The sequence below is a fragment of the Mytilus galloprovincialis genome, chromosome 9 (assembly GCF_965363235.1).
Source record: "Mytilus galloprovincialis chromosome 9, xbMytGall1.hap1.1, whole genome shotgun sequence".
NCBI lineage: Eukaryota > Metazoa > Mollusca > Bivalvia > Mytilida > Mytilidae > Mytilus > Mytilus galloprovincialis.
The window spans coordinates 87710397-87727406 of NC_134846.1; the positions used below are offsets into that span (position 1 = coordinate 87710397).

The 17010-nt window shown below is 33.1% G+C and overlaps 1 protein-coding gene across 4 annotated transcripts in view; it reads left to right on the forward strand.

Moving 5' to 3' along the window:
* The first annotated feature begins 19 nt into the window (after nt 1–19).
* The window catches only part of LOC143046277 (coiled-coil domain-containing protein 57-like), a 46433-nt gene continuing 29442 nt past the window's right edge, over nt 20–17010 (forward strand). For 2 of the 4 annotated variants that reach the window (XM_076219362.1, XM_076219366.1), the window contains exons 1-6: nt 20–127; nt 2697–2860; nt 6922–7076; nt 7497–7665; nt 8375–8496; nt 9736–9824. In XM_076219362.1, the coding sequence (XP_076075477.1) occupies nt 2775–2860; nt 6922–7076; nt 7497–7665; nt 8375–8496; nt 9736–9824 (621 nt within the window). In that variant the 5' untranslated portion in view covers nt 20–127; nt 2697–2774. Of the gene's footprint in view, nt 128–2677; nt 2861–6921; nt 7077–7496; nt 7666–8374; nt 8497–9735; nt 9825–17010 lie in introns of all 4 variants that reach the window. The other 2 variants (XM_076219363.1, XM_076219364.1) reach the window with 2 other exon arrangements.

Here is a 17010-nt window from a genome sequence, read left to right on the forward strand (position 1 = left end):
TATTTTACGACAAATAAGAGACTAATTTCCGGTGTTTAGACGGCGCTTGTTTTGACTTGAAAATGATATCAAAACTACAAGAAAAGTCTATATTTGATTGCATATTACCAAACCACAGTTACTAAACGTAATTTTAATTGTATCAAATTAAGATTCATCCTTACTCATATTTAAATTTTCACACTTCAACTGTCTGACAGTAAATACAGAAGTGTCAAAATCAAATGAAATGAGTTTTCTGGTGTGAAATTAAATAAATCAAATATACAAACATTCATTACAAGACTACCTATCATACGTAGTACTACTTAATATAAAATAATTTGAAACTTAATTATACAGCAAATAATCAACCCTAAATACTATAGTGGCGGTCTCATACACCTTATCGCTATTCCCGGCTGACCTGTCCGCTTGAACTTTTGACGTCAACAACAATCACTTTTCCATTGTGGCGTCAGACATTTTGTTTTATGACGTCAAAATTTTACGGGAACCTGTGTGATTTCCAGCAATGGCGGACAAATAGCGATAAGGTGTATTGGGGGGATTCTGATCCAGATCCCGCTTAGTCTTTAGTCTTTACTGTTTTGTCAGATTCCCGTATCCCCCTTACACTACATATGTAAGCAATTCTCTTTTTTTGTAATTTCCTGTGTCCCACAAGACCTCATTTCTCGTTTTCACGGCACAATAATTTGACTTTCACGTGTCACACTTACAAAAAATCACCAATCCCTCGTCAGGCTAAGACCCCAATGAGACCTACTATAGTTGACTGGTATGCGTAATACATTGTGTTAATATCAAATCAAATCAAATCAAATATGTTTATTTCCTAATCAAAGGGCTGTTATATATAGGCATCAAACAAATAAATCATAGACAAAAAACATAAATACATGTTTAGTAATAATATGAAATTAAATGATTCCTATAAAAACAAAAGAACAGTTTATAAGACGTCGTCAGTTCAGCAAAAGAAAGATAACTATTCACCAAATGTTATCATTAAAACCTGTATCAATTTTTACTGGTATTATATCTCATTTCTAAGATTGAAGTTAAATATCTGCATACGTTTTTAATAGAGCATACCTGTTGGCATATAGCTATTAACACAATTCATAACGCATTTCAGTAGACTGGCATATATATTTCTATCCCAAACAATTTAGGATAAGCACCCTTAAGCCGTGGTCAGACAATACACCTTATCGCTCATTAGTCTGCCATACCACAGTTCAGACTTCCGAGATACAGATTTTAGTTGAACCTGTCATGTGACAGTGACTTCCATCACCATGGGACCCAAATGTAGGCATTGTCACTTCCAACACATGTTGAGAATTCAGGTGAAAAATTTTAATTTGATACTGCACAAAATATTTGGGAAATTGAAATCTAATAATATGGTCACCCTCCCTCAGTCATATGGGAATCAAGATTACGTATTTATGAAACATAAATTATTTCTATACTACCCTATAGAATGGAGATTCTAAAAGTGCTGGAAACTTTTAATAGAGCAGGGATATAGACACAGCTACTATCTGGTTAATGATGTCATTAAGGCATGCAAAATTGACTATCTTTCCTGATGAAAGACATGATTCCAGCAATGATGTATTGCTGGACATCACTAAGGTTCCTGTATAATTTTGATGTCACAATAGAAAATGTCTGATGCTACAATGCAAACGTGATTGTTATATGACATCAATTGTTCAGGAGGTACAGATTTCCAATTAATGATAACGTCTTAAGATTTCACCATCAAATTGTTTTGAATTTTGCCATTTTGTGGCTTTCATAGCTAACTATACAGTATGGGATTTGATCATTGTTGGAGGCCGTACAGTGAATATCAAATATAAAGCTTCTTACATGTACATATAGTAAACATTTTCAGATCTGGGCTAACAGGATCAAGGGAGAAAGCATTCCAAATAATTATGTCCTCTAACTCGTCTTGAAAAGCTACTTAAGACATCGTAATTATTTGGACTAGGGAGAAAGAGGTTCAGGGCCAACTAACCCAGATCCATTTCATCAGTTAAGGGAGAAAGAGATTCAGGGCCAACTAACCCAGATCCATTTCATCAGTTATGTGATTTGGTTCATTCAACATTAAAAAAAAAATGTAGAGATTATCAAATTAACAGAATTGGTCCATTTGACTGCCATGATAATCATGAAGAAACAATGTCATATTTATTAAGAAAAACTTAATTTTAAATTCTAGAAAATTGATTAGAAATGTACAATAAAAACTGACCAAACTAAATAGGGTTGGTCATGCACACATGTCTAGGGTTGATTTCACTTTCACTGATATTTCAGTATAAACTTACTTAGCCCTAACCTCTTGTTTAGATGAATATTATTCAATTCATTATTTATTTTTGAGAAATGAAGTGTGTTGATGCATATCTGTATTTATTATACCTTATTTCAGTGTGTCCTTTATTTGTGTAATTGATAAAAAAAAGGAAGTGTGGTATTATTGCAAATTAGACAACATGATGAGATGATGTGAAAGGGAAATCTGATATTTTTTTTCAGTTTTAATTTATTTGAATTGCTAAAATACATTGTAGATACAAACAACTGTCATGAACTGCTGAATGATATGATAAAAAAGATTCAAAAATTTTATTGTGATAATATGTTTAAGTAGTTTTGTTGTCTCTCAGATGATAAATGTGGACAATTGGTAGATGCCTACAGATATTTTATCCAGCTTGATTGAAAACAAGTTTTAATTGAAGAGAATGGCAGACAATACAGAAAGGAAGAGTAATTGGAAAGAACTGGCTGCTCAGAAAGAAAGAGAATGGAAAGAAGTAACTGAGCTCAGGTATGTTATACAACATGTACAAGGTTTCTTTATTATCAACTCTCTTGTCTGAAAAGTAAATATGAGCTATTTAATGTCATGGATTCATCTTTCTGTAAACTTTCTATGTAAAGAATTACCTGTACATATCTATTTATATGCCCCACCTAGGGGCATTATGATTTTCAGTCTGTGCCTCTGTCTGTCCATTTGTATCTGTGTACTATAGACTCATTCTTGTTTTGAGGTTTCAATGCAAATATTGCAGTGCTTCTGGTTTAAGAATTTTAAAGAAACTCATAATAGTTCATTTACCTATCAAAGACAGAGACCATATAAAATTGTCAGTACTTATATCCTAATGTCATTTGGGTTAATATGGTATTATATTTCTGGACTCTGCGTCTATCTGTTCATCTGTTTCTTATTAGGTTAAAGTTTTAGCTTACATTTGTGGCAACATTAACTTGAAACTTAACTTGACCTACCAAATTAGACTATTTACCAGATTTGTAATAACATAAGCAACACGACGGGTGTAACATGTGGAGCAGGATCTGCTTACCCATTCCGAAGCAACTGAGATCATCCAGTTTTTGGTGGGGTTCGTGTTGCTTAGTCTTTAGTTTTCTATGTTGTGTCATGTGTACTATTGTTTGTCTTTTTCATTTTTAGCCATGGCGTTGTCAGTTTATTTTCCATTTATGAGTTTGACTGTCCCTTTGGTATCTTTCGTCCCTCTTTTAATACACATGTTTATTGTAAGTTATCTATATAAAAGATAAATGCATTTACTGAAAATGAAAATGTGAGAATGCAAGTTCTTATGTACTTCAATTGCTGAAAATGTCATTGGTGATAATTGGTATTAAGACAAATTCTTATTAAATTGTCACCAAAGCATTATTACAGTTATAAATCAGTATGCAATACAGATAGAAATGGTATCCTATAACATGTTTATAATGCCAATTATCAATCAAACATTGTACACCAATCAATCATTTAAAGATACTACTTCAAGGTTTCTAAAGACATAAGTATAAATTTTATGTGTAATAAAAGTGTTTCATCAAAAATAGTTGGTAAAACTTAAGTCAAATTATAAATGTAGAAGGCCAATCCTTGTTGTTTAAATTATTTGTGTGTGGGTTGAATTGTAAATATGATGATGAATCTGAAAATTTTCATGTAAATAAATAGGTTAGTGAAAAGTACAATGCAGTATGCCGGTGAGGATGAAAAATATTTTGAAAATGAGTTATACTGTCTGATACAGACTGTAAATGTTTTTATTATTTTAATTACAACAAACTTAGATGTTCTATTTTATTAGTTATTAGAATCAATACTTTGACTGATTACCGAATTCAAAGTGTAAACCCTTGTTAAAAATAAACCACCTCTTAAATCACCTCATAAATGGATTACATGTTACACCTAGTACTAATAAAGCACTTAAATTGTACTTAGAAGAAACTTAAAACACTGAATCAGAGAAAGAATAATAGCTGGCTCAGTATTTTACTCAGACATAAACAGCCTCATTTGTTATCTTATTGCACCGCAGGTAAATAATCACGTTGTGATTAGTTTAACACATTCATGTGGTGACCCCCTATGAGACTTTATCACACCGCGGGTAAAATATCACGTTGTGATTGGTTTAACGCCGTCACGTGGTAACCCCCTATGAGACCGTAGGGGGTTAGTAAATTTCATAGGGGGTTCATGACGCGTTAATGGTGACGTCATCTATTAATGTTGTTGTGATTCATTGTTTATTTTTATCATAACGCAGCAAAAAAAGTCCAGCGTGCGATAAATTCGTTATACGGTTAACTACTGACCCCCTACGGACCATAGAGGGTGAATAAAATCCCTAGGGGATTCGGCCTCCGGCCTAATCCCCTATGAATTTTACTAACCCTCTATGGATCCGTAGGGGGTCAGTAGCGAACCATATAACTTATAGTAGGGGGTTAGTAAATTTCATACGGGGTTCATGACGCGTTAATGCCAATGGTGACGTCATCTATTAATCTTGTTGTGTTTCATTGATTATTTTTCAACAAAACGCAGCAGAATAAGTTAAGCGTGCGATAAATGAGTAATACTGTTAACTACTGACCCCCTATGAACCATAGAGGGTAAATAAAATCCATAGGGGATTCGGCCTCCGACCTCATCCCCTATGAATTTTACTAACCCTCTATGAATCCATAGGGGGTCAGTAGCGAACCGTATAACTTATATTATTGTACATGAAAATAAGATGATGTGGTATGATTGCCATTAAGACAACTCAGCACCATATGCAACTATATGTCACTAAATAGCCACTTGCTGTTTACTTTTAATATCTATATGCATAAAGGGGTTTACGGTTATACAATATAAATGAAATTATAAAAATTTATAGAATTGATAAGAATGACAACCTATCATGAAAATACCAACAAAATTAAGATTTACCCTTCCCTGCATTTACATGTACATGTATATGGTGGTCGTATATGGTATGCTTGTTTTAGGTAATGGACACATTCATTGATTATTATTTTCCTTGATTAAACAGTATTTTCAGTCATCTTTTGTCTTCATACACAATTTGTCCAAATGTAGACCTTGATTTATAGCTTTGATATTTTGGCTCTCAATAATGACGACTTCAGTATGTATATTAATGAAATTTATCCTGTTGAACTTACTTTAAATAAAGCTAATACTAACAATGACCACTGCCCTTTTCTCGATCTTGATATCTATATCACTAATGGAAAGCTGAATACTAAAATTTATGATAAAAGGGATGATTTTTCATTTCCTATCGTTAATTATCCGTTTTTAGATGGTGACGTTCCCTTGTCACCATCTTACGATGTTTATATATCTCAACTTGTGTATGTAACAATGTTTTAGATTTTAACGAGAGAAATTTATGTATTACTGAAAAATTATTACACCAGGGTTTTCGATATCACAAACTAGTCAAAACATTTACTAAATTTTATCATCAGTATAAAGACATCATTCGTAAATATAGCTCAACATGCAGACTTCTAATACGTTCAGGTATTTCACATCCAATTTTTTATGGAAATATTCTTTATAAAGCACAAAGGTGTCAGTATTCACCTCAGAAACTTACAAAACCTTTGAATAGACTTATTAAGAAGGGATATAATTACGATACTGTTGTCAAGTCATTAAAGATTGCATATTTTGGCGTTAATATTGAGCCACTGATAAGGTCTTTGCATCGGAACTAAACACATTTATTCTAAAAACAGTTGTTGGCATGACACGGGTTATGTTCTTCTCATATATGTTATGATGGTATGATACTTAACCCTTAACGGGAAGGATTGTGCCTGATGTTCATATGATGAAATCATTATCTTTCAGTCAGTTTAATTGAAGTCTGGAGCTGGCATGTCAGTTAACTGCTAGTAGTCTGTTGTTATTTATGTATTATTGTCATTTTGTTTATTTTCTTTGGTTACATCTTCTGACATCAGACTCGGGCTTCTCTTGAACTGAATTTTAATGTGCGTATTGTTATGCATTTACTTTTCTACATTGGTTAGAGGTATAGGGGGAGGGTTGAGATCTCACAAACATGTTTAACCCCGCCGCATTTTTGCGCCTGTCCCAAGTCAGGAGCCTCTGGCCTTTGTTAGTCTTGTATTATTTTAATTTTAGTTTCTTGTGTACAATTTGGAAATTAGTATGGCGTTCATTATCACTGGACTAGTATATATTTGTTTAGGGGCCAGCTGAAGGACGCCTCCGGGTGCGGGAATTTCTTGCTACATTGAAGACCTGTTGGTGACCCTCTGCTGTTGTTTTTTTTTTGTCGGGTTGTTGTCTCTTTGACACATTCCCCATTTCCATTCTCAATTTTATTTGGTATGATTTGGGAGGATGTCTGTTGTTGAAGGTGACCTTCAGATTTCTTACCATTTCTATATTAATAGGAAACTTGTTGAAAGCTAAGGTTGTTGTCTCATTGAGGTACATAATATCTCATTTAATTAATCTCTAACTTATAGACTTTATTTGTATATTTGTATGTGCAGAATGGAAACCTTAGAAGCAGCTTATGTTGAAAAAGACAAACAGTTAAATGAAGAAAAATCCAAACTTCAGAAGTTAAAGGAAGATTTTAAGTATAATTTAAAGCTTTTAGAAGAGAGAGATCAAGAGTTAGACAGATATGATAAAATGTTTGTAGGTAAGTGATCACATTTTAACAAACCACCTAAACTTGAGGTTGTGATTGGTCTGTCTTCACTGGTTTCTTCTAATAGTATTTAATTGCTTGAAGAACAAATCTAGCATGCTCAGTTATACCATAACTATGACTTGACTACAGTTGTGATAAGCTGAAATAATTGATCAGATTCAATTACATGTATGTCTTTCCCTTGTTTCCAATAGACATCTTAAAAGGGGACACAAGCAGTCAAATGTATGTTCTCTGATTTGTGTTAAATTCTCATATTTGATTTATTACTTACTGAAACTACATTCAAAATACAAAACTTAAAAAGAAAACACTATTTAAAATTGTTTTATTATAGGTAATTTGTGAATAGTGTGAAGGACATCTTCTACAGCTTTTTTTTTAATCTGTTTTTCTTTTTTTATTTAGATTTAAAAACTGAACTGAGCATAAAGAATGGTGAGACAAGTGAACTAAAGATACAGATAGATGACTTGAAATCAGTGATAGGTAGAGACAATCAAGCCAAGGATGAACTACAGAGACATTATCAACAAAGACTTAAGGAAAAACAGGCAGAAGTTGACTCATTTAAATGGTATTTCACTTTTAATACTATTTTATGAATAACAAACATTTGTGGAGTTAACATTAACAAAAAGTAAAATCACAAAAATACTGAACTCTGAGAAAAATTCAAAACGGAAAGTTCCTTATCAAATGACAAAATCAAAAGCTCAAACGCTTGAAACAAATGGACAACAATTGCCATATTCCTGACTTGGTAGAGGCATTTTATTATGTCGAAAATAGTGGATTTAACCTATTTTTAAAGCTAGGTAAACCTCTTACTTGTATGACAGCAGTCAACAGACATCACTCTAATGACAAAACTAATATAACCAAAAAAGATTCTAGAGGTCAACATTCATTCATTGACAATACATGTAGGGGTCTTTACAATATGTCAAGCTCTTAAATCGGTTATAGAATTTGTGAATAAATTTAAAAGAAACCGCCAAATATCAACCTTTACATCAAGCACTCTAAATAAAGACAAACATTTAGTTGTGACACAAAACTCTGGATATGATTCCTTATTTGGGACTGGCGCATGCAAATTTGTCATGGTTAAAGTAGTTTTTATAGATCTCAACCCTTCACAATTATCCCTGTTTTGTTGGTCATTTCTGCATTTGGTTAAAGATTATTTTTGATATAAACACTAATATGTAACTAAATCTTAGAATAAGGAATTGTTTTTTCAATAAAAATAATTAAAAGTAATTTCATTTCCTTTACCACAGCAATAAAGATGCTGAGTTACAAGATGAAAGAAAAGAATTTGAGCAGTTTAAAAGAAATCTTCAGAGGAAAATGACAGAGGTTGAAGAAGAGCTTGATACTCAGAGGAGGGAATTAGAAACAAGTAAATTATTGATGTGATCTATTTCATAAAAAAGTAAATTATTGATATGTTCTATTTCATAAACAAGTAAATTATTGATGTGTTCTATTTCATAAACAAGTAAATTATTGATGTGTTCTATTTCATAAACAAGTAAATTATTGATGTGTTCTATTTCATAAACAAGTAAATTATTGATATGTTCTATTTCATAGATTTGGAATGAAATTGTGATCATAATTTAAATATAAACAAGAAATACAAGGGAGATAATTGACTGTTGTAATTAAGAATTTGTGATATTTTATATTTTTTTATCATATAATGCCATTTTCTATTCTCCCTTTTATCTTTTCTGCCTTCTTTATTCTGTAACTACTTATCACTTATAGCATATTAAAAGAGTTGACATTGTGGGACCATATGGTTGATAACATCTATGTCATTTGGTCTCTGGTTGGGAATTGTCTCAATGCAAATCATATTATGTCCTTTTATATTTATATATGTTGAGTTTGACCCTTTAAAATGATAAATAACAAAGATTTGATAACCTGTTTTACCTTTATCAACTTATTTGAATACTTTAATCTGTTTTGTGTGTTTTCTTCAGTTTTTTGAAAATCTATTTAACAAGGCATCATCTTGGATCATTTAGTAATTTTTCCAAATCCTTGTTAAAAGTTTCTATGCTCTTGTAATGCATGGTAAAATTTAAATAGCTATTTTCGATGACACTGTTGCTATAGTTACTTTAAGAAGATCCCAAAATAACATATTATATTTTCATTTTAATCTCTCTATGAAAAGATTACCCTATTCAGTAAGAAAATAATAATTTTTGGTTTATACTACAAAACTGGTTTTAGAAAAGGTGAACCATGATGTCCATCTCTTATAAAATTTCCAACGCAAAGTGTAAGTTGTAAAACACCTAGCAGAATAGTAGATACAAAGACATGGCTTTTACATTTAGGTTTTCCAAGATCTTTTTTTTTTGTAATAGAAATGTCACCTTATGTGGAAAAAAGAGCACACATATTTCATTTAATCAAGCAAAAGTACCTGTTTATAAATTGTTATTTCTTTACAACCTACCTGAGGAATTCGTGAGAAAAGACAACTGGAAAATTTCCTCTGGAGTCAATATTAAAATAATACCTACATGAACTCTGACATGTCTTTAGACGTTGAAAAGAGGAAACAAGTTGAAAAGAGTAAAGTGGATTAAATTTAATATTTATTTTGGTTAAACAACAGGTTATGAAGATGTACTGAAAAAGAGAGAACATGAGTTCAGAATTAACAGTAATGAAATGAACAGTAAAGTTCTGGAATATGAACTGAAGGTAAGAAGTAGTAATATATCCAGTGAATGCACTACTTTAACGAATTTTAATTTTATTGCTCAAAACAGCTGCAATTCTTTATTCTTCCCATTATGTGGTGATTATAATAATGGTCTTCTTCCTTCCTTGATTAAGCCAAAGTTTTTAGTAACCCAGTTCTGAACACACAATACTGAGGGATCATTTGATGCAAGGCTTCCAAATTTGGTATCATAATTTGTCATCATCTTCTCTTAACTGGCATCAGATTTATTTAACAATTTTTATGGTAGTTATGTTTCTCTTTTTTTTTTGTATTGAAACAATGACACCTTGCTAATGCAACTCCTTTCGTCCCATTTTACAGAACACTCTCATTTTTAGCTCACCTGGCCCGAAGGGCCAAGTGAGCTTTTCCCATCACTTGGCGTTCGTCATCCGTCGTCGTCTGTCATCGTTAACTTTTACAAAAATCTTCTCCTCTGAAACTACTGGGCCAAATTAATCCAAACTTGGCCACAATCATCTTTGGGATATCTAGTTTAAAAAATGTGTGGCGTGACCTGGCCAACCAACCAAGATGGCCAATGGCTAAAAATAGAACATAGGGCTAAAATGCAGTTTTTGGCTTATAACTCAAAAACCAAAGCATTTAGAGCAAATCTGACATGCGGTAAAAGTGTTTATCTGTCCTGAAATTTTCAGATGAATCCGACAACCTGTTGTTGGGTTGCTGCCCCTGAATTGGTAATTTTAAGGAAATTTTGCTGTTTTTGGTTATTATCTTGAATATTATTATAGATAGAGATAAACTGTAAACAGCAATAATGTTCAACAAAGTAAGATTTACAAATAAGTCAGCATGACCAAAATGGTCAGTTGACCCCTGAAGGAGTTATTGCCCTTTATAGTCAATATTTAACCATTTTTCGTAAATCTTAGTAATCTTTTACAAAAATCTTCTTCTCTGAAACTACTGGGCCAAATTAAACTAATCTTGGCCACAATCATCATTGGGGTAACTTGTTTAAAAAATGTGTGGCGTGACCAGGCCAATCAACCAAAATGACTGCCACGGCTAATAATAGAACATAGGGGTAAAATGCAGTTTTTGGCTTATAACTCAAAAACCAAAGCATTAAGAGAAAATCTGACAGGGTTTTATTGTTTATCAGGTCAAGATCTGTCTGCCCTGATGTTTTCACATGGATCGGACAACCCGTTGTTAGGTTACTGTCCTGAATTGGTAATTTTAAGTTTTTTGTTATTATCTTGAATATTATTATAGATAGAGATAAACTGTATGCAGCAATAACGTTCAGCAAAATAAGATCTACAAATAAGTTTACATGACCAAAATAGTCAATTGACCCCTTAAGGAGTTATTGCCCTTTATAGTTAATTTTTAACATTTTTCATAAATTTTTTAGAAAATATTTTCCACTGTAATTACTGGGCCAAGTTCATTATAGATAGAGATAATTGTAGCAACAAGAATGTTCAGTAAAGTAAGATCTACAAACACATCACTATCACCAAAACACAATTATGTCATGAATTTATCCGTGTCCATTGTTTAATATGCACAAGACCAAGGTGAGCGACACAGGCTCTTTAGAGCCTCTAGTTAGCTCACCTGGCCCAAAGAGTCCATCGTCATTAACTTTTACAAAAATCTTCTCCTCTGAAACTAATGGGCCAAATTTAATCAAACTTGGCCACAATCATCATTGGGGTATCTAGTTTTAAAAATGTGTCCCGTGACCAAGATGGCCATCATGGCTAAAAATAGAACATAGGGGTAAAATGTATATTTTGGCTTATATCTCTGAAACCAAAGCATTTAGAGCATATCTGACATAAAGTAAAATAATGGTTTATCAGGTAGATAAAGATCTATCTGCCCTGAAATTTTCAGATGAATCCAACAACCCGCTGTTGGGTTGCTGCCCCAGAATTGGTAATTTTAAGGAAATTTTGCAGTGTTTGGTTATTATCTTGAATATTATTATAGATAGAGGTAAACTGTAAACAGCAATAATGTTCAGCAAAGTAAGATCTACAAAAAAGACAACATGACCAATATGATCAGTTGACCCTTTAAGGAGTTATTGCCCTTTATAGTCAATTTTTCGTAAATTTATGTTATCTTGTACAAAAATCTTCTCCTCTGAAACTACTTAGACAAATTTAACCAAACTTGTCTACAATCATCATTAGGGTATCTTGTGTAAAAAATGTGTCCGATGACCCTGCCTGCAAACCAAGATGGCCCACATGGCTAAAAATAGTCTATAGGATAAAATGCAATTTTGGCTAAAATCTCAGAAACCAAAGCATTTAAAGCAAATCTGACGACGATTCATTTGTTCGTTAGGTCAAAGTCTATCTGCTCTGAAATTTTTAGAACAATCAGGCAACCTGTTGTTTGGTTGATGATGTTAAGCTGCCCCTGAATTAGTAAATTTTGCAGTTTTTGGTTATTATCTGTAAACAGCATTAATGTACAGCAAAGTAAGACCTACAAATAAGTCATGATCAAAATGGTCAATCAATCGTTAAGGAGTTATTGCCCTTTATAGTCAATTTTAAGCAATTTTCATAAATTTTTGTAAATTTTGTAATTTTTTATTCGTTTATGATATGCACATACACCTGGGAACATTATACCTAACGGCAAATGAATCTGATACCCTTTCAGTATAAAATTGAAAACATCTCTGACTCCCCAAGACTTCCCGAGATTTATGGATTTTGGTAGCGTCTGACTGAAAAACTATTGGTCTGCTCAATAAATAAACCACATAACTCTATAATCATAAATAAATACAAGTTTTATCATTTAGAAGATATATTTTGTCATATAAAATTACTAAAATAAGTTTGATTTATTTGATGTGAAGTGTTTTATAATAGTTTTGGAATTTGTAAATCATCCCGGCAATGGCCCCCATTTTTTTATTACCTTGTTTGCATTCTGCACAGTTCCGTGATGAACTGCTTGCAATTTTAACAAATTTGAAGTGACAGAATACAAGTTTGATACACTAGCATCACTATAAAACTAGTTTGAATGACATTTTATTGATATTATCAGAATTTTTTAGGATAATAGTGAGTCAGTTTTAAACACATGTCTGTTTCCGTATTGTATCTTTATTTACGATGGCACAACAATAAATCGACTACAATCAGGTAGTGTCAAGTCCCGTCAATATATATGTTCCTGCATAGACCAAGGTGAGCGACACAGGCTCTTTAGAGCCCCTTGTTTATTCTACCCTTTTTAAGGGATATGTGACACTCTGATTAGTTTTTAGTACATTGAGTTCTTTAATTTAAATGGGTACCAATTTTTTTTGATTGAGTAAAACTTTTTTTTTTCTTCAGATATTTGATTTCTTGGTTTTTGTAAAGTCTGCATACAGCCATATTGAAAATTTGTTATTCTTTGAACATTTAAAATAGTGGTTTACCTGTATCCATAAAATCCACAAAAATTGGTATCCAACACATAAAAATGAACCCACAGTTTTTTTTGCAATAACATCAATAACACCATGTGATTGCAACTCCTCTGATGTTTTATTAGGATTGTTTGACATCATGTGTAGTTGATCATATGTTACCTTCATTCTGGTCCTACACTTTAACAGGAGTTATAGAACTTTGACTATTTTTATGCCCCACCTACGATAGTAGAGGGGCATTATGTTTTCTGGTCTGTGGCTCCGTTCGTTCGTCCGTCCGTCCGTCCGTTCGTTCGTCCGTCCGTCCGTCCGTCCGTCCGTTCGTTCGTTCGTCCCGCTTCAGGTTAAAGTTTTTGGTCGAGGTAGTTTTTGATGAAGTTGAAGTCCAATCAACTTGAAACTTAGTATATATGTTCCTTATTATATGATCTTTCTAATTTTAATGTCAAATTAGAGTTCTGACCCCAATTTCACGGTCCACTGAAAATAGAAAATGATAGTGCGAGTGGGGCATCCGTGTACTGGGGACACATTCTTGTTTAAAGTATTTTGACAATACAAAATGTACCACATTTTGAAAGTAATTCCTCTGAAATCATATGACTGAAAGCTCTCATACTTGATACTATTGTTTGCAATCATGTGAAGTTGGCCATATTATACAGTATAATAAAAGTCATGTCACAATTAAGTGTCAGCTTGGGATATTCGCATCCAAACAGTTATCACCCTGAGGGCAATTAACACCTCGCTATTTAATCTCTTAATTGCCTTTAGTGTCCGACTTAAAGGGATTACAATTAATTAAGGTGATATAATTCTTATGATCATAATCGATAATAGATGAAAGTTCAAAATTGAGGACAAGTAATATAGCATCTTCAAAATAATTATAGCGTCGCGGGAATTATTATAGCATCACGGTGAAAAAATATAGCGTCGCGGTACCGCGACGCTAAAACGGCCTGGGGAGAACACTGTTATACTGTAATTTTCATCTGAACATAATTATGAGACATAATCCATTCAATTTTAGTATTTTTTAGGATTAAACAGCTTTTTAAAGGAATTTATTGGTATATAAACTCGACCAATTCACTCTCAACCAAATAAAAGTCTGAAGGACATTTATAATATGTTTATACAATCATTCACGTCTCAGTCATTACAGCTGAACGGACGTGCTGGGCCAGCTCTCCTTTACCCGCTATCTTCGGTGAGGGTTTGCAGTTAGATGATCAGCGACTTACTACTTTAGATGACAGATACCAATCCAATGCTGTACAGTAAACATAGTAGTTGGCGTATTCCAGCGTTAACATGCACTCCAAAGCCCATTGTATCATGGGGGAGTATTATGCCGATTATGGTCCGAGGGCTGTATCCTAGGTGTTAGATGATTGACCTTCATTTCACTGCCTCACGGCTTTGGTCCTGATAACGCTTCCTGTCATCTTTAGCACTACGTCCAAGACTTATCTACCAGTACTCCATCATCCAGGTTAGCGGGATGCCAAGCTGACCAAACTGGCCCTGAAAGCAGCCGTTGTGAAGAAATAACAACAAAAATAGTAAACAAACCAAAAAGAACTCAAAAAACCAAGATGGCGACCTCCAAAATGGCCACCCCCACCTGTTCCTGACCAATGCCAGCAAAAATTATTCAAACGCTCACCAATCGCCTTCGGGCACCGAGCCGACCGTGCGAGGGCTGTATAGCCAGTCAAGGTCGTTAAAAACTTCCATTTGTTGTTGATATGTTTGTAAGTGACTTGGTCCAGTTTATACACCAATAAATTCCTTTAAAAAGGCATTTAATCCTTATAATTCTTTAAAATTGGAGATAAGGAATATGTTTTTTCACACTCGTAGCCTCTATCACACATAAATTGTATGTGTCATTAAATATGCCTGGCGCATGAATATATTTGTTGGTTAACGCAAAAAAATGTACTCAATAAAATTTTCTACTATAATAAAAAACTACAAAAACTCTTTATTATCATTCAAACGAATGTTTTTGTGTTTATTATGTAATTTAATGATTAACGTTCAGTGAAAATAAATTTTGTTAATGTCAGTGTTATTATTGCCGCCATCTTGTTTACATTGGTGATGAATAGAAGTTCAGTCAACATCATCTATTGAAAAATAAACAACAGCAAGATCAACTACCAGAAGTCCTTTCGACCAATCATATCAACATTTTCCCTAATGTGCAAATCATATAAGAATTATTTAGTGATAATACTTTGATTTGACCAATTTTATTGAAGTTTTTGGACTTTTTACCAACCTTGTTGTTATGTATTTTGTTATTTCTTGTTTTAAAAGATTGTGTTTACTTGGATAAAATTTCATTAAATTTGCAAAAGCTACATTTTGAATTTTATACTACCAAAGTATTCTTAATGTTGAACAATAAAAATATATGCAAATTTGAATAATGACCGAAATAACCAAGGGAACAGGAATTGAATATAAGAGGCTCCTTGTTCATCAGATGACATTTCACAGAATGAACCAGCCAATATATATGAAATTAAAAACTTTAGTGAAAATTTGCAATGTCATGATTGATTATTGATCAATCCATTGAAGAACCAGGAGACAGCAAAGATACTTCCTTTAATACTTTGAAACACTTTGAGAGATTGACAATTTTATCAATTTACATTTCCTGTATACATTGTAAAAGGAAACAGGCTCTCAATGGCGGTCTCTGTTATGCAGCCCCTCTTGAACAAAACACACTTACAGAGTGATAGGAAAGATTACACTACAGGCTAGCAATTTTGTTATACTTAAAAGTTCTAACAACTATCTCCTTTCATTACCTTAGCTACTGAAATATCTCAAAATTTAATATAGTGATTCCATTCCAGTGACCTTATATTTATGAAAATTACTTATTTTAGATGGTAGATGACCTCATGTTTTATAAACAGATGCTCTTTTGCTGTGACAATTCAGCCTGGGCCACTTTTCATGAACAAATTTCATGGTTCATCGGCTGATTATACAGTTACCATGTAATGATCTCTTTTATGAGTAAAAGGACAAATATATTTTGTATGTAAAAAATTCATGATAAACATGTCTATCTGTCAAGTAAAACAGTTCAATATAAAAAAGAAGATGTGGTATGATTGCCAATGAGACAACTGTCCACAAGAGACCAAAATGACACAGACATTAACAACTATAGGTCACCGCACGGCCTTCAACAATGAGCAAAGCCCATACAGCATAGTCAGCTATGAAAGGCCCTGACATGACAATGTAAAACAATTCAAACGAGAAAAATAACGGCCTCATTTGTATAAAAAATTAAGGAAAAAAAAATATGTGACACAAAAACAAACGACATCCACTGAATTACAGACTCCTGACTTGGGTCAGGCTCTTAGGCCACCAATAGGTCTTCAACATAGTGAGAAAATCTGGCACTCGGAGGCCTGCTAAATTAAAAAATAAAAAAGGAGCCTTTAACAGTTTACCTGATTTTGTCAGATTAGGTACATCAATCTATAAAACCGTGTTTTTGGAGACTGCCTGACTGTTAAATTGAAAATGGAAATGGGGAAAATGTCAAACAGGCAACAATCCGACCAAATAGCAGATAACAGGCGAAGGCCACCAATGCAGTGAGAAAATACTGCACCTGGAGGTGGGCCTCAGCTGGCCCCTAAATAAAAACGTATAATAGTTCAGTGAGAATGGAAGTCATACTAAAT